At 57.6% G+C, this 15,081-nt stretch overlaps 2 protein-coding genes across 4 annotated transcripts; one reads left to right on the top strand and one right to left on the bottom strand.

Annotated features, from left to right (window-relative positions):
* The first annotated feature begins 322 nt into the window (after positions 1–322).
* CRB3 (crumbs cell polarity complex component 3) lies at positions 323–3,807 on the top strand. Its single transcript, XM_064280390.1, has 5 exons — positions 323–399; positions 611–796; positions 2,058–2,125; positions 2,792–2,935; positions 3,275–3,807. Exons 2-5 carry the CDS (start codon positions 715–717, stop codon positions 3,344–3,346), a joined length of 366 nt encoding a protein of 121 aa, XP_064136460.1. The 5' UTR covers positions 323–399; positions 611–714; the 3' UTR covers positions 3,347–3,807.
* Positions 3,808–3,914: 107 nt separating this feature from the next.
* DENND1C (DENN domain containing 1C) lies at positions 3,915–15,046 on the bottom strand. Of its 3 annotated transcripts, XM_064280386.1 has the most exons (22): positions 14,914–15,046; positions 12,028–12,092; positions 11,904–11,947; positions 11,711–11,760; positions 11,312–11,431; positions 11,148–11,217; positions 10,890–10,970; positions 10,581–10,634; positions 10,385–10,495; positions 9,290–9,390; positions 9,150–9,195; positions 8,931–9,032; positions 8,712–8,837; positions 8,190–8,294; positions 6,987–7,077; positions 6,859–6,899; positions 6,562–6,633; positions 5,735–5,779; positions 5,557–5,664; positions 5,088–5,149; positions 4,757–4,964; positions 3,915–4,661 (listed from the first exon to the last, which is right to left on the bottom strand). In XM_064280386.1, exons 1-22 carry the CDS (start codon positions 14,928–14,930, stop codon positions 4,029–4,031), a joined length of 2,352 nt encoding a protein of 783 aa, XP_064136456.1. In that variant the 5' UTR covers positions 14,931–15,046; the 3' UTR covers positions 3,915–4,028. The 3 variants fall into 3 exon arrangements, with proteins under 3 accessions (XP_064136456.1, XP_064136457.1, XP_064136458.1); XM_064280387.1 differs by lacking the exon at positions 11,312–11,431; XM_064280388.1 differs by lacking the exons at positions 11,711–11,760; positions 11,904–11,947; positions 12,028–12,092; positions 14,914–15,046 and having other exon boundaries at positions 11,310–11,417.
* Positions 15,047–15,081: the final 35 nt, after the last annotated feature.

Raw genomic sequence — 15,081 nt, 5'->3', positions numbered from 1 at the left:
TAGGGGCTGCACATTCGGGTCTGCCCCAGGCAGAAGTGCTTCATACACAGGTGTCTACCTGCCCTATGTGTCTCACCTGTGCGATCCTACAGATGTGCCCACAATACAGGTGTGACTCTCTTCTTTCACCCACGCGCTTCTCCACCTCCCCAGGATGGTACTGGATTCCAGTTACAGGTGCGCCAGTGCCGCCGCCCCGCCCCCGCCTGGACCCGCCCCTCTCCAAGGCTCAGGTGCACAAGCCGGAAGTGCGCTCCTCTCCCAGGTGAGTGACTGAACTTTCCGGGTCACGTGAGCGGGCGGAGCCGCTAAGAGTCGGCCGGAGCTACTGACCGACCGACGGTTCGAGCTAGGGAACCATACCTAGAACCTGAGAGAAGTGGAAAACGCCCCGGCCAGGTAGGGACGCGGGACGCGCGGCTCCCCCGTCACTTTCCCTCTCCCTGGCCCCGGAACGCGAGGCCCCGAGTTAATCTTTAATCTCTGACCTCTGGCGGCGGGGGCGGGGCGGGACTCCCGGTGCCCTGGCGCCTGCTGCCCCTCCTATGGGCCTGCGCCGGGGGCCAGCCCCGTTCCCCACACCTGGCCTCACTCCTCTTCCCGCCCCCAGGTGTCCGGTGGCGCGGACCCCCAGCCCGAGATGCGGTAGGAGCGGCGCGCGTCAGAAGCCCCGTCCCCGGCGCCACCGGCGCCACCCCACCCTTCGCCTAGTCCATGGCGAGCCCCGGCCTGGGGCTGTTTCTCGCTTTCGGCCTGCCGCTGCTGCAGGCCTACTGGGGCCAGGTTTGGGGACAAAGTAGGTACCTGCTGGGGGCCCTAGGGGAGGCCCGGGACTCCCGGATCTCTGCTGGGGGCAGGGCTTAGGAGAGCTGGTCACCTGGGGTACAGAGAGGGGCAAGGATTGGGGAATGAGCTTGAGATGCCTGGGAGGGGGTGTCTACAGGATTAGCGCGGGAGGGTTAGAATTTCTAGGTCCTTTTGGTCCTTGGAAGGTGGGAGTTGATCCTCAGGAATCCCCGGCTCCTGAGAAGTGGAAATGTGAGCAGGGGTACTGAGCTCCACAGAGGGAGTTGGAGGGAGACCTGTCTTCCTGAGTCTCTGTGGAGTTGAAATGTCTTGGGCAGGCTGGGAGCCAAGTGGAGGCCTGCTGGGGACCCTGAGCCAGGGTTGGCCTGGCTGGCTATAGTGTGAACTCAACCATTCAGCCCTTCTATTCCAGTTTCAAGAACCTGGGGGGAGGTGTGAGTCAGATACTTCAGGCTAAAGACCGGAACTGCCCAGATCAGAAAGGGCGTAAGGCTGGCTAGCTGGGGGTTGGGCTTCTGGATCCATCAATTATAATAGCCCCCAAGCAGCACAAACAAACCAGAGTTTTGGGTGGTGCAAATGGTTCAAATGCTTGCCTGCTAACCTAAAGGTTGGAGGTTCGAGTTCACCCAGAGGCAACTCGGAAGAAAGGCCTGGCAATCTACTTTTGAAAGGCCAGCCATTGAAAACCCTACAGAGCACATTTCCACTCTCACACATATAGTGTTGCCATGAGTCAGAATCGACTCAATGGCAACTCGTATACAGCACAAACAACTATTAACCAAATAAATACTTCCTGCTGGGCGCTGCTGAAGGAGCCCTGGTGACACAGTGCTCAGCTGCTAACCAAAAGGTCAGCATCCAATGGCTCGGAGGCAGAAAGATGTGCAATCTGCTTCTATAAAGATTTACAACCTTGGAAACTGGGTTGGTTCCTGCCTGCACGGTACTCTCAGTCTCTTTGGGAATGGAAGACTCAGAAGGACAGTGTTAACTGGGCCCTACTGGGCTGTTAACTGAAAGGTTGGCGGCTCAAGCCCACCCAGAGGTACCTTAGAAGAAAGGCCTAGCAAACTAGAAGAATCTGCCATCAAAAATTCTACGGAGCCCAGCTCTACTCTGACACACGTGGGGTCAGAATAGACCCAACAGCAACCGGTGTTTTGGGCTGGGTGGGGATGACAGAATAAAAAAAAAAAAGAAAAAACAGAATAGAAGGGGATTAATTTTTCCTCTCCGACCCACAGCATCGGAACCCCCAGGAAAAGAGAACAGCACCATTACACCGACCAGCCCTGGCTCCAGTGGGGCCCTGGTGAGTTGGGGATATATGTGGGAGGAGGGCAGGTGGGGATGTTATCCAGGAGTCCCACAGGTAGCAGGTAGAGGGGCTTAGACCCTCAGAGGTGGCAGGTGAATAGATGAAGGGGGTTGGAGAGCCCCAAATGGGAGAGACCAGACACCAAACACAGCAAATGGGGAGACCCAAAACCCCAGACTAGAAAGGTCTGGAAACCCCAGGAGGGAGGTAGACAAGAATACCATATGTGGCTGGTGTAGGGGATCAGGAGTCCCATAGACCTCTCAGGTACAGAGTAAGCTTACAGGTGTGGTGGTGATGACAGGTATGCAGGGGAGGGCCCAGCTATGGCAGATGAGACCCAGACATGATAGATGGGGCTCAGAAATCCTGAGTGGGAATACCCAAAGTGGCAGGTGCTGGGGGGGGGGTAGTGTCCAAGAGTCTCATAGACCTCTCAGGTATCATGAGAGCCCTAGATATGGCAGGTGTGCAGGGGAGGGCCCAGGTATGGAGGTGGGACCCAGACGTGATAGATGGGGCTCAGGAATCCTGAGTGGGAACACCCAAAGTAGCAGGTCAAGAGGGGAAAGGAGCCCCCGATGCCTCTCAGGAAGGGGTGGATAGGACCTCCAGACTTGGTCTGAGATGCTGGGGGCACACCTGTCCCCTCCTCTGCAGTCCCAGGGGGCCATCACCGCCATCATTGTGGTCTTCTCCATTCTGGGAGCCCTGCTCCTGTCCGTGGGGTTGGTGCTGCTGGTGCGGAAGCTGCGAGAGAAGCGGCAGACAGAGGGCACCTACCGGCCCAGCAGTGAGGAGCAGGTGGGTGCCCGCGTGCCACCGCCCCCCAACCTCAAGCTGCCGCCGGAGGAGCGGCTTATCTGAACCCACCCTGGAGCCCGCCGCAACCACTGCCCCTGCAGCTGCCACTACCCAGAACTGCCTGGTGTTGGCCGGCACACAGCAACCATGAGATCAGCCTCTGATGGCTCAGGAGGACTTGGGGGGCAGTGGGGCACCACAGCATGCTGCCTCTGCTTGACTTCACCTGGAGCTAGGGTGCAGGGGCTGGGGACCCACTGCCCTGCTTGCTGCATCATCTTTTCTGCCGTCTGTTCAGCCACCACGCCGGCCCTACAACCCCCTCTCCTTTCCTTTCAGTTGTCCCACGCAGCTGAGGCCCGGCCCCCTCAGGACTCGAAGGAGACGGTGCGGGGCTGCCTGCCCATCTAGGTCTCCTCCCCCTCCCCTTCCGTCCTCCATCTTCCTGGCTGTGTGGCGTTGGGGAAGGCAGAACCCTCTCTGGGCAAACAGACCCACCTAGTGCTTAAGAATAGAAGGGATGAAGGTGCTTCAAAGACTCTGACCCTGAGTGCCAGAGAGGGTGGGGCTGCTCACTTTTTTTTTTTTTTCTTTTTTGTAAACTTGGTAGTGAGAGATAATAAAAGACCAAAACAAACCCGTCGCTGTAGAGTCAGTTCTGACTCATGGTGACCCCATGTGTTGCAGAGTAGAACTGCTCCATAGGGTTTTCTTGGCTGTAACCTTTATAGAAGCAGGTTGCCAGGCCTTTCTTCTGCAGTACCACTGGGTGCATTTGAACTGCCATCCTTAGGTTAGTAGCCAAGCGCAAGCTGTTTGCACCACCAAAGGACCTAATAAAGCCTTCTTTTTTTTTTGAGCTGCTGGGGGCAGGAATTAGTCTAGAATGAGAAGACGGAGGCAGGGCTCAGACTGTGAAGTTGGAAGGGCTTCCTGGAGGAGAGGGGCTTTTAGCTGCATCCAGGAGCGAGCTAGGAGGAGAGTGGCGAGTGATGGGGTTTCTAAGCAGATAGAGGGACGCACCAGGAAAAAACTAGCTTTGGGCTCTTGTGCCTTTATTGAGGGACTGGGGTCTTCTCCAGATTCCTAAACTTTAACTCTCAAAATACTTCTTAAGCTCAGCGACTCGGGGTTGGCTTCTGGCCTTGGGCTCTGGCCATTCGCTGGTGGGTGCAGCCAGGCAAATAGAGGCTCCCAGGCCTTTGAGGGGGTGGAGTTGAGCCTGCTCTGCTAGCAGCTCCTGGGAAGACTGGGCTCTGGGGGTGATGGGGGAACTGGGAGCGGAGGAAGCACCCAGGGGCTGGGATGTGCAGGCAGTATCAAGGTTGAACTTTGAGGGGGGCAGAGATGGGGCACTTTCTGGGGGGTTGGGCTGGGTAGGTGAAGTGGAGAGCCAGGAGCAGGGGCTCTCCTGGACTCTAGATTCTTCCGCTGCCTTGTGGGGAGAGGAGACATGTAGGATTAGGGGGCAGGGCTCCGTGAGAAGAGAGGATTCTGAGTCCCCTTGGCTGCTTGGGTCTGCAGAGGCAGTTGAGGGCTGGGATGGAGAAATGATGTCTTGGCTGGCCTCTGAGGGCAGCTGGGAGTTGGAGTCCTCTGAGCAGCCTGAGGCGTCTGAGGTCTGGGGGTCTTGGAAAGAAGGCAGCTTGGTGGGCAGAGAAAGGTGTTGGGGGTCTGGTGTCTTCTCATCCTCTGGGTGCCATCTTGATCTTCCTGGTAGCTCGAGCTGGGCGGGGGTGGGGAGAAGACAGACAAGTTGCTGGCCTTTAGAGAGGGGAAATTGGCTAGGCAAGTGAGGGAGAGCTAGGTGGGTGCTCTCACCAGGCTGAAGCTACTGTCTGTGTCCCCTCTGTGACAACAGTCCAGGCTCTGGCTGGGTCGTAGGCTCCCTGTGCTCTTGACTTCCACACTCAGACTGTCCAGAATCTCGCTCAGCAAATCCAATTCTTCTCCAGACCCCAAGAAGCTGCTGTCCAGTGCTTCCTCTGGCCATGAGCCTCCAGCATCCTCAGGGCTCAGAGGGGGTGTCCTGGGTGAGGGTGGGGAGCCTCAGGTATCTACCTGAGACCACCTCCCCAGCCCTAGTCCTGTGGCCCTGGGATTTAGGGTTCATCTACCCCCTCAGTCCTGGCCTCCTACCTCCAACACTTACCCTAGGGACTCAGAAGGTCCTTCTTCCAGCCGGAGTCTCTTGGTAGGGCGAAGAGGCCGACTCTGCAAAGGACAGATTTGGAAGGTGGGGTGGAAAGAGGAGCAGCAAAGACAGGGAGCCGGGGCTTTTGCAAGAAGAGGATGAGTCTAGGGATAGGTGAGGAGGGAGGCAAGGTTCCCAAGTGGAGACCAAGGATGGGAAGATAACTCAGTGATGATTTTAGGGCTGTGTATATATGGAACCCCTGGGTGGTGGAAATGGTTAACGTGCTTGGCTGCTAACTGAAAGATTGGAAGTTCGAGTCCACCTGAAGGCGTCTGGAAAGAAAGGCTTGGCAATCTACTTCTGAAAAAGCAGCCATTGAAAACCCTGTGGAGCACAGGTCTCTGACACACATGGGGTCTCCATGAGTCAATGGCAACTGGTTACTGGGATGTGTGAGGAGCAGGAGGTGAGGCAGTCCTCTTACCTGTCCAAAGTGCCGGGTGATCGGCAGGCGCTGTTGCAGGCGATCTGAGCGGCTGGTGAGGGACGGGGTTCTCAAGGAGCCCCCCCTTTGGAGGCCAGAGTCCCCTTCCTAGGGGGAGGGTGGGTGAGTCGGGAGCCCCTTCCCCCACTCTTCCCTACCTCTTGGCCTTTGGTCTTACCTTGTACATGAGAAGGCTCTGCATCCCCTTCAAGCCACTCTTGGCCTACGAGAAGCCAGGAAGGAATTAGACTTGAGGGTGGTTTGACCCTGTGCGTTGGAGAGCTAAGCCTTCTGTTCCCCAGGACAGCTGTAGTCTTTCTGTCTTGCCATCTGTCCATTTCTGTTTCACAGATTTTGTCCACTATTGCCTCATGTACCACCTCGATACCAGCTTTTGCCCCTTTGGCTGATTTAGAAGTATTCTTGGAGGAGTCCCTGAGTGGTGCAAACGGTTAACCCATTCAGCTGCTAACCAAAAGGTTAGAGGTTTAAAAAAAAAAAAATCAGCCATTGAAAATCCCATGGATCACAGTTTTACTCTGACACCCATGGGGTCACCGTGAGTTGCAGTCAACTCGACAGCAGTTGTTATTTAAATTATTCCTGGAGGGAAAAAACAAAATTGAATGGGGCATGGTAAAAACAGTAGAAAATACATCTGTGGCTAAAAGTGAGTGAATAAAATCTAATGGCCAGTTTTGAGCTGTAAAAGTTGGCCCCTGAGGAAACTGGACTTGGGAGAAAAAACATGAGGACAGAAGCTGGGACTGTAGGATCTGAGGACAAAAGTTGTTTATCAATGAGTCTTGGTTGTCCATTTTATAGACAAGGAATGATTCCAACTAAAAGGAGTATGGTAAAATGGAAGGTGTGGGAAGGGTTGTTAACGGTTTAACTGCTGGTACGGTTTTGATAAAAATATTTGCACTTAAAATGTCGGTGGGGTTAAAATGTTCTGTGTCCCCCTTGTCACCCCACCAAGTATGGCTCGTCCACCTGTCTTACCGAGCGGTACATGTTCCTCACAGCTGGTTGTGTCTTAGCTTTGACTGAGTGCAGAAGGGCACCACCACCTTTCTGGAAAGACAAAGGAGACAAATGTGGGCTCCTGGGGTCCCTGGGGCTGGACCCTAGACCCTGCCTCCCCAACCCATGCTGTGTGATGCTGGACAAGCCCTCCTCCCTACCCGAGCCACAATTTCCTCATTTGTATAAATGTTCTTAAGGATGGCCCTACCTTGGGACTGTGGTACAATTAAATTAATTCAATAACAAGCAGGTAACAAGTGTTTGGTGTTTTACCTTCAGGTTGTCTGCCCAGAGCTGGTAGGAGCGAAGGGCGCCTGGGGTGAGGGGAGAGCCTGGTTATCCCTTGCCGGCTTGGGAGGGGGCGGAGGGGTGGGGAGGCGGAGGCTAGGCTCGGGGTTCACCTGAGGAGGCCTCGCTGCAGGTGATTTCCTGCTCAAAGAGATCTGAGAAGCCCTCCCCTGCGTTGAGCTTCTCCAGCCGGCCTTCGATGAACTGGGGGTGGGGGAGAGGGTCAGGTCAGACCCGCATCTGAATGCGACGACTCAGAACCTAGAGGCCACCATCCCCTGCTCCTCCAGAGACCCATGAGTTGGTTTTCCCACTCCGCAAAGACCCAGAAGCCTGGGTCCCACCTCTGGAAGTCAAAGGTCCGACCCGCCCCCTCCCCCCAGCCCACAACCTGCCCTCAGGGGCTCAGAAGTCGGACTCCGCCCCTTCAGTCCACGCCCCCCCTCAGTGACCCTAGGGCAAGTCTGATCCCGCCTTCAGGGACCCGAGGACCCAGCCTCCCCCGGGAGGATCTGGAGTCCAGCCCGCCTTCCTCCAGGAACTCGGGAGTCCCGAATCGCTTCTCTCCCTCCACCCAAAGGGAGTTGGCAGTCCGGACCCGCCCCCTCCGAAGTCCGGTCAGACCCCCCACTTCCCTTGGGTGGCCCCCCCTTGGAGATCCAGGAACTTGGTCCCACCTCAATCCCCCCAAGGACCTCGGAGTAGGTCTCATCCCTCAGGAAACCTGGAGTTCAACCCGACCTCTTTAGGGACTCAGGAATTAAGCCCTGCCTCTCGCACCTGGGAAACCGGGAGTGGGGGACCACGCCTCACCGGTTCCAGCCCGGCCCTCAATATTCCAGAAGTCCACCCGCAGTCCCTCCCCTCTGGCCGCGGTTCCGCCTCTGGGACCCTAGATTCCTTCCCCAGCCCAGTTGTCTGGTCCCAGCCCCCGCCCTCAGGAACCTAGGATCCTGCGCTCAGCCCCGCCCCGCCCCCAGGAACCCAGGAGTTCGCGCCCGGTCCCTCCGCCCCAGCCCCTCCCTCAGGTACCCAGGAGTCTGGCTCGGCCCCGCCCCTCCAGCGCCAGCCCCGCCCCCAAAAGTCCAGAGAGTCAGGTCTGGCCCTGCCCGGCTCCTAGGAACTCAGGAGTCCGCCTCAGACCCGCCCTTGCAGCCCTGGCTCGGCTCCCAGGCACCTAGGAGTCCGTCTAGCCCAGTCCCTTCGTCCTGGTCCCGCCCCTAGCGACCCAGGAGCCCGCCCTCAGGCCCACGCCTCCAGCCCCGGCCCGGTTCCCAGGAACTCAGGAGCCCGCCTCCCTCAGGGCCCTGGGGCACCTGTTTGAACAGTTGCAGGTGCACCGCCCGCCGGTGGAAGGTCTGCAGGGGCGCCCCGGGCTTCTGAGCCAAGAAGGCTTCTTCACTGAAGGTCACGGGCTGACCCTGGAAGAAGGACCCGTTCCCTGGTCTCCCTGTGGCTCTCCTGGACCTGCTTCCCTCATTCTACCGTATACCTCACCTGCTCATGTGTAAATGGGATCATAATAGTATCCATCTCGCAACACAATAAACCCCAGCGTGAGCATTAAATGAGATAATAGTATTTATCGAGAGCTCGGATGTGCTAGGCACTATTCCAAGCACTTTGAATATGCTGATCAATAAGCATTTGCGGACACTCGTATGCATATGACGGGTATTTGCATATTCTAACCGCAATACCGACCCTTTTGGGAATCCCATTTTACAGACGAGCAAATGGAGGCACAGACTAAGCATTCAGTAAATTCCCGATATCACTATTATTGTGACTCCTTCAGGGACTCACAAGGCCTCTCCCCAGGTGTCCCTGCTGCTCACCGGGCTGCAGACGAGCGCGTCGCGGTACCCCCCGAAAAGCAGGGCTTGGGCTTTGAGGAAGAGACGGGACACCCCTTCCCCGGGGACCAGCGCGACCTTCCTTAGTCGCAGCCTCAACAGGGACACCTGGAGGAGAACAAGGGGGCAGGCGAGTGGGTGGATATGGGGCCTCCGCCTCCCCCTGCGGCAGGAGAGCGGGCGGGATGGGGCGACACTGACCACATCTGGCGGTAGCGCCTGCACGTCGTCGAAGGGTGTCTCCAAGGTGTTGGAGTCCACGTTCATTACCACGACGTCCTCCAGGGCTTTATCACGCACTCTCTGCAGTTGGTGGGAGGTGGCCGCTCAGAGCTCAGGCTCCCTGGCGGGGGAGGTATCTGGGGATGGAGAGGGAGGGGGCCCCACCTGTCCCCGTCGTCCAGGTCCACCCCCACTCACCTCCGCGAGACTGGCGTGAACCCCAATGAGGTAGGGCATGGGTGCGCTGCGGACCAGGGGGTGGTGTTATGCAGGCGCCATCCCCAGGCCCCCAGGCCCCTTCCCCAGGCCTCGCCTCTCCCCAGACCCCCCTCCCTCACCAGCAATAGTCCAGCAAGTGCGGAGGCAGCGTGGGGATCAGCACATGCTCCCAGCGCATGGGGTACAGAAGGGCGCAGGACGCGTGGACGCACGAAGTCAGCTGAAGACGGGTGAGGGGCGGTGGAATCAGGGCTTGAGACAGTGGTTCTCCCAGCTCTATCTCCCGCGTCCCCAGTCTACTGCTCCCCCTCCTGCCCCGCGCTATGGGGTAAGGAAGGGGCGAAAACTCAGATCCCTATAGAAATCAGGCAGGCGACTTCGAGGAGGCGAAGCCAGTTCTCAGCCTCCAGTGACCCCATCTCTGAAGAGAAGGGCCTGGGCTCAGTCCTTTCTGCTCCCTCCGCTTCAGGCGGTACCATCTTTCACTCCTCCCTAGTCCTGCCCCTTGAGGTGGAGCCATGTATTCAGGCCTCCCTGGCCCAACCCTTAGGGGTGGAGCCATCCGCCAGCCCTCCCTAGTCCTGCCCCTAGAGGCGGAGTCAGCAACCAGTCCCGGTTCTACCCCTAGAGGTGGAGCCAGGATCCAGCACTCCCTTAGTCCTGTCCCTAGGGGTGGAGCCAACATTAAGCCCTCCCTCATCCCGCTCTTGGGGGGTGGAGCCAAAAGTCAGCTCTCCATGATCCCACCTCTAGGAGTGGAGCCAGTATCCAGCCCTCCCTGGTACTTCCCCCAGGGTGGAGCTAGAATTTAGATCTCTGATCTCACTCTCTTGGAAACCCTGGTGCCTCTATGGGGCAGTTATACTCTGACCTGTCGGGTCCCTATGAGTCGGAATCGACTCGACGGCACTGGGTTATAGGGTCCCTCGACAGTAATGGGTTTTTTTGGCTTGGTTCCACCTCACCCTCCAGGAGGGCGGAGGTATCTTGTTTTGATCCACAAGGGGTGAAGACAGGACTCAGCGCTCCCGAAGAGGTGCAGGCCTCGTTCATTACCCTCCGTCCCTTCCCGCCCCCATCATAGCAGTGGAGCCAGGGTTTAACTAGTCACAGATCTCTAAAGGGGCGGAGCCAGAACTTTGCCCTCTGGCCCCGCCCCATAGGAGGCGAGGCTTCAGCCCGCCGCCCCGCCTCCGCCCGCTGGCCCCGCCTACGGTGCTGAGCTTGCTAGCGGTGAGCAGGACTCTTCGCTCTGCCAGGAGCGCTGCGAACAGCCCCATGATGTTCTCGCCGGTGACCGCCACCACCAGCTCGGTTAGGTTCCTCTGAGGAGCAGAGAGGCGCGCTGAGCGCGGAAGGATGCAAGGACCTCTGCCCGCCTGCCGAGCCCCCTCCCAGATCTCTACTCACGTTCTCAGGGATGGATGGCAGGCGATCAGAATCGGGAGCCACGAAGCAGGAAAGCTGGTGGGGGAATCGGCGGGGGAACCAATCAGTCGGGGACCGACCTCCCCTGGGTGCCCAGCCTTTTAGGGTCCCCGAGCCCCGCCGACCAGCCTACTATTCTCGGGGTGGAGGGTTAGCTGGCAGGATGCTGTGCACCCTGGAGACCATCAGTCCACCGCCCTGGGGGGGGGGTGACGGTAGCTGTGTGTCCCAGGGCTGGGGGCAGCCTCCCCATCCACCTGAGGCCCGACGCCGGGGGTGGGGGTTACTCACCAGCTCCAGCCCCACCAAGGCCTGGGGGCTGGGCGAGGGTTGCTGAAGGAGATTTAGAAGCAGTTCCTCCGCTTCTGAGACCTGGGTGGGAGCGGGGTGTCTGAGCCAGAAGGGGGGGTGGGGGGCTTGGTTCAGGCTAGGGGTCTGAGTGGAGCCAAGGGGCTCAGGGCAGGCCTGGGCAGGCATCCTGAGAGGGGCTGGGGGCTTGGTAGGGGAAGGACTGGGATGCTGGCATTAGTGGGAGGGGGCGGGTCTCACTTGGCCCTGGGCCAGGAGGTCCCCCATGTTGTTGAGCAGCTTGTAGAAGACTTCAAACCAAGGCAGGTGGCTGTGGGGAGGGGAGACAGATGCAGCCTCCAGAAGTGCCCCCTGCCCTAGGTCCTCCAGCAACCACCCTCACCCCAGGCCCCCATGTCCCACACCTGAGGATGCAGAGGCAACTCTGGGCACCCGCCCGCAGGCGGCAGAACCCAAACCTGCGGTTGCCAGCCAGGTCCGTGAGGGTGAAGGTAAAGTGCTGCACAGCGGGGCTGGGGGGCTCCCTGCAGTACAAAAGGGCTCTGAGAGAGACCTGGGCATCCCAGCTCCTGACCATACCCAGCCTCCCAACAACATGGATTCTTGGATCCTCAGACATCTAAACTCCTGGGTCCATGGGCATCTGAATTCCTGGGTTCCTGGGTCCCCACACATCTGGATCCCTGAGTGTCTGAGTCCCTGGGTCCCCAAATGTCTGAATCCCTGGGTCCCTGGTTGTCTGAATCCCTGGGCCCTTGGGTGCCTGAGTCCCTGGGTCCCTGGGTGTCTGCCCCCTTCCATACCTTTCCACGTCAAAAGGGAAGCAGAATTTGGGCACCATCTGCATAGCTTCCTGGGGTGGAGAGAAGCACAGGCTACTTGACCACTCTGGCTGGGCCTCCACTCCTGAGCTCCAGATCCAAGGCCCAGAATCCCCTTCTCCCTGGGAACTGGCCCTGGCCCTGGGCGGGGCGGCTAAGGAGCCAGCCTGCATACCTGGTCCTTGAAATCTGGGGGGAACTGCCACAGGATGGGAGGATCTGTGGGGACAGCAGGGCTGTAAGTTCAGGGCCCAGGCCCCCCTCCACTCACCCACCCCTGCCTGGCGCCCCCAACTCACCCTCCTGCGGGGAGGCTGGGCAGGCTGCTTCGAAGAACCAGTCAAACATGGCAGGGGGATTCTCTCTGTGGAACAGGAAGGGGCTTAGGGGGTCCAGGGACTGGCTTTTGTGCGGGGGGGTGGGGGGTGGGTGTCTGCAGCTCTGCACACTGGTGTGGCTGTGCATGATGATTGTGTGTGCATGGCTGTGAGCATCTACAGTTGTGTGTGCATGGCCCCAAGGGTTTGTGAGGGTGAGCGTGTGATTGTGTGTGACTGCATGTGCATGAGTGTGTGGCTGAGTGTGACTGTGTGTATGAGTGTGTGCTGTGTGTGGCTTGGTGTGGATAAGTGTGTGACTGGGTGTGCATGACTCCCAGTGTTTGTGATAGTGTGTGGTTCTGTAAGACCGTGTATGCAGCTGTGTTGATTGTGTGTGCATGTTTGCGAGTGCTGTAGCTATGAGTATGAGGTAGAGCGGGTTCCTTGAGAGAGTGCCACATTGTGTGTTGTGTGTGTGTGACTGAGTTCATGACATATGCGAGCATGTGTGTGCGATTGTGTGAGTTTGTGATTCCATGTGGTATCTGTCTAAAAAGGTTAGACTGTCCAGTGTGTATGTTGGCGAGACTGTGAGGGTGTGTGACCGAGCAGGTGTGAGGGTGAATAGTGTTTATGTCTGTGATGTGGTTTGGATTGTGTCCTCCAAAAAGAAATGCTGAAGTCCTAGACCTTGGTACTGTGAATGTGACCTTGTTTGGAAATATTTGAAGATGTTATTAGTTACGTTAACATGAGGTCACACTGGAGTAGGGTGGATCCAAATCCAGTACAAGAGGCGTCCTTACAAAAGAGAAGAGAAATGCAGAAGGAGGATGGCCATGTGATGCCAAAGGCAGAGACTGGAATGATGTAGCCACAAGCCAAGGACTGCTGGGAGTCACCAGAAGCTAGAAAGAAGCAAGGAAGTATCCTTTCCTGGAGCCTCCAGAGGGAACCTGGCCCTGCTGACAGCTTGATTTCAGACTTTTGGCCTCCAGAACTGTGAGACAATAAGCCTCTTTTGTTTTAAGCCACAGAGGAAGACGGCCGTGGAAAACTGGAGGCAGAAATTGGAGTGATGCAGCTACAAGCCAAGGAATACAGGGACTGCTGGACGCCACCAGAAGGTGGGAGAAAGGCATGGAACACATTCTGCCTCAGAGCCCCCAGGAGGAACCAACCCTGCCAACACCTTGATTTCAGACTTCTAACCTCCAACTGTGAGCCAATAAATCCCTGATGAAGTAAGCCACCCAGCTTGTAGTCTCTTGCTACGGTGGCCCTAGGACACCAATACAGCCTGCTAACATGGCTGTGAGTGTCCCTGGGTAAATGTATGAGCACCTCTGTAGTTTTGAGCGAAAAAGAATCTGTGTGTCTCTGTGTGTGACTTTGTGGGGCCCTGGTGGCCGACCCCACATTTCTCATCAACTGTGCCCCGAGGAGGTCCCTAGGCAGGGCAAACACTTTGCACTTGGTTGCTAACCTACAGGTTGGTGGTTTGAATCCACCCAGTGGTGTTGCAGAAGACAGGCCTTGCTATCTGCTCCCATAGACTGTTGTTGTTAGTTGCCATCCCGTCGCCTCTGACGCGTGGCTACCCCGTGCGTGTCGGAGTAGAACAGTGCTCCATGGGATTTTCAAGGCTGTGACCTTTCAGGAGCATATTACCAGGCCTGTCTTCCGGGGTACCTCTGGGCGGGTTGGAATTGCCAACCTTTTGCCTAGCAGTCAAGCACTTAACGGTTTGCGCCATTATAGCCAAGAAAACACTGTAGAGCACAGTTCTACCCTGTAACATGTGGGATCGCCATGTTGGAATCAACTCAATGGCAGTGGGTTTGATTTGGGGGTTTGTGATCACATTAAGGTCCCTGGGTGGTGCAAGCGATTTGTCCTCAACTGCTAACCTGGTGGCGTAGTGGTTAAGTGCTACAGCTGCTAACCAAAAGGTCGGCGGTTCAAATCCACCAGGCGCTCCTTGGAAACTCTGTGGGGCAGTTCTACTCTGTCCTATAGGATCGCTATGAGTCGGAATCGACTCGACGACAGTGGGTTTGGTTGAGTGGGGTTTACTAACCTAAAGATTGGCAGTTCAAAACCACCCAGCAGTGCCACGGAGGAAAGGCCTGGCAATCTGCTTCCCTAAAATCACAGCCAAGGAAACCCTACAGAGCAGTTCTACTCTGTAACACATGGGCTTAACATGAGTCAGAGTTGACTTGAGGGCAATGGGTTTGGTTTTTTTTTTTTTTGGTTGCACCTCAGGGGAGGGAAGAAGGCCTTGGTGCCGTAAGCCCCACAGTCTCTGCCTCTCTCCCCTGCCCCCGACACCATTCAGAGGACTCTGGGGACCTCGGCTCAGGGAGAGAGGTAGTGAGACCCAGGAAGACAGAGGAGACGGAGGGTGGAGATTAACTCCAGACCCACCATCCAGCCCAGGGGCACCTACGATCCCTGATGGGGGTCCCCGGCACTGCATCCTCATCCCCGTACAATCACACACCTAGCCACCTGCTCTCAGGGCCCCACTGGCTTTCACATCCGCAGTACCCCAGAACTACGGTTGCCACCACCCAGATGCACCAGGAGGCACCGGCTCACGGAGGGAGTTACGTTCACACAGTCACACTCGGGGCTAGAGAGGGAGACAGACAGGGCCAAGAGTGGCCTGAGTTTGCTGGAGAGCAGAGTCCACAGTGTAGTCCAGCAGAGGGTCCTGACCCTGATCTCGGCCACCTGCCCTGTTCCCTGGAAGTCATTGTGCCTCCCTCCCCCCATCCCCAGGCCTGCACAGCCCAAATCCCCTCTACCCCAGCCCAGGTCTGGGAATCTTGGTCCAGAGAATGGGGGAGGGGGGCTTACTCAGCTGTGGATCCCATGGTCCTACAGGGCCGCCAGCCGGCCAGACCCTCTCCCCAGGGGTCCTGGGGGCCTGTGCTGGTGCAGGGCTAGGCCCCGGCCGGCTCAGCTTCCTGTGTGGCTGAGAGAGGAAGTTTAATGGGTGACGTCCCCAGAGAAGGCCCCTGCCCC

Source organism: Loxodonta africana, chromosome 3, assembly GCF_030014295.1.
Source record: "Loxodonta africana isolate mLoxAfr1 chromosome 3, mLoxAfr1.hap2, whole genome shotgun sequence".
In the NCBI taxonomy this organism is placed as follows: Eukaryota; Metazoa; Chordata; class Mammalia; order Proboscidea; family Elephantidae; genus Loxodonta; species Loxodonta africana.
The sequence above is the reverse complement of the archived record's forward strand: the minus strand, read 5'-3'. Positions and strand labels throughout refer to the sequence as shown.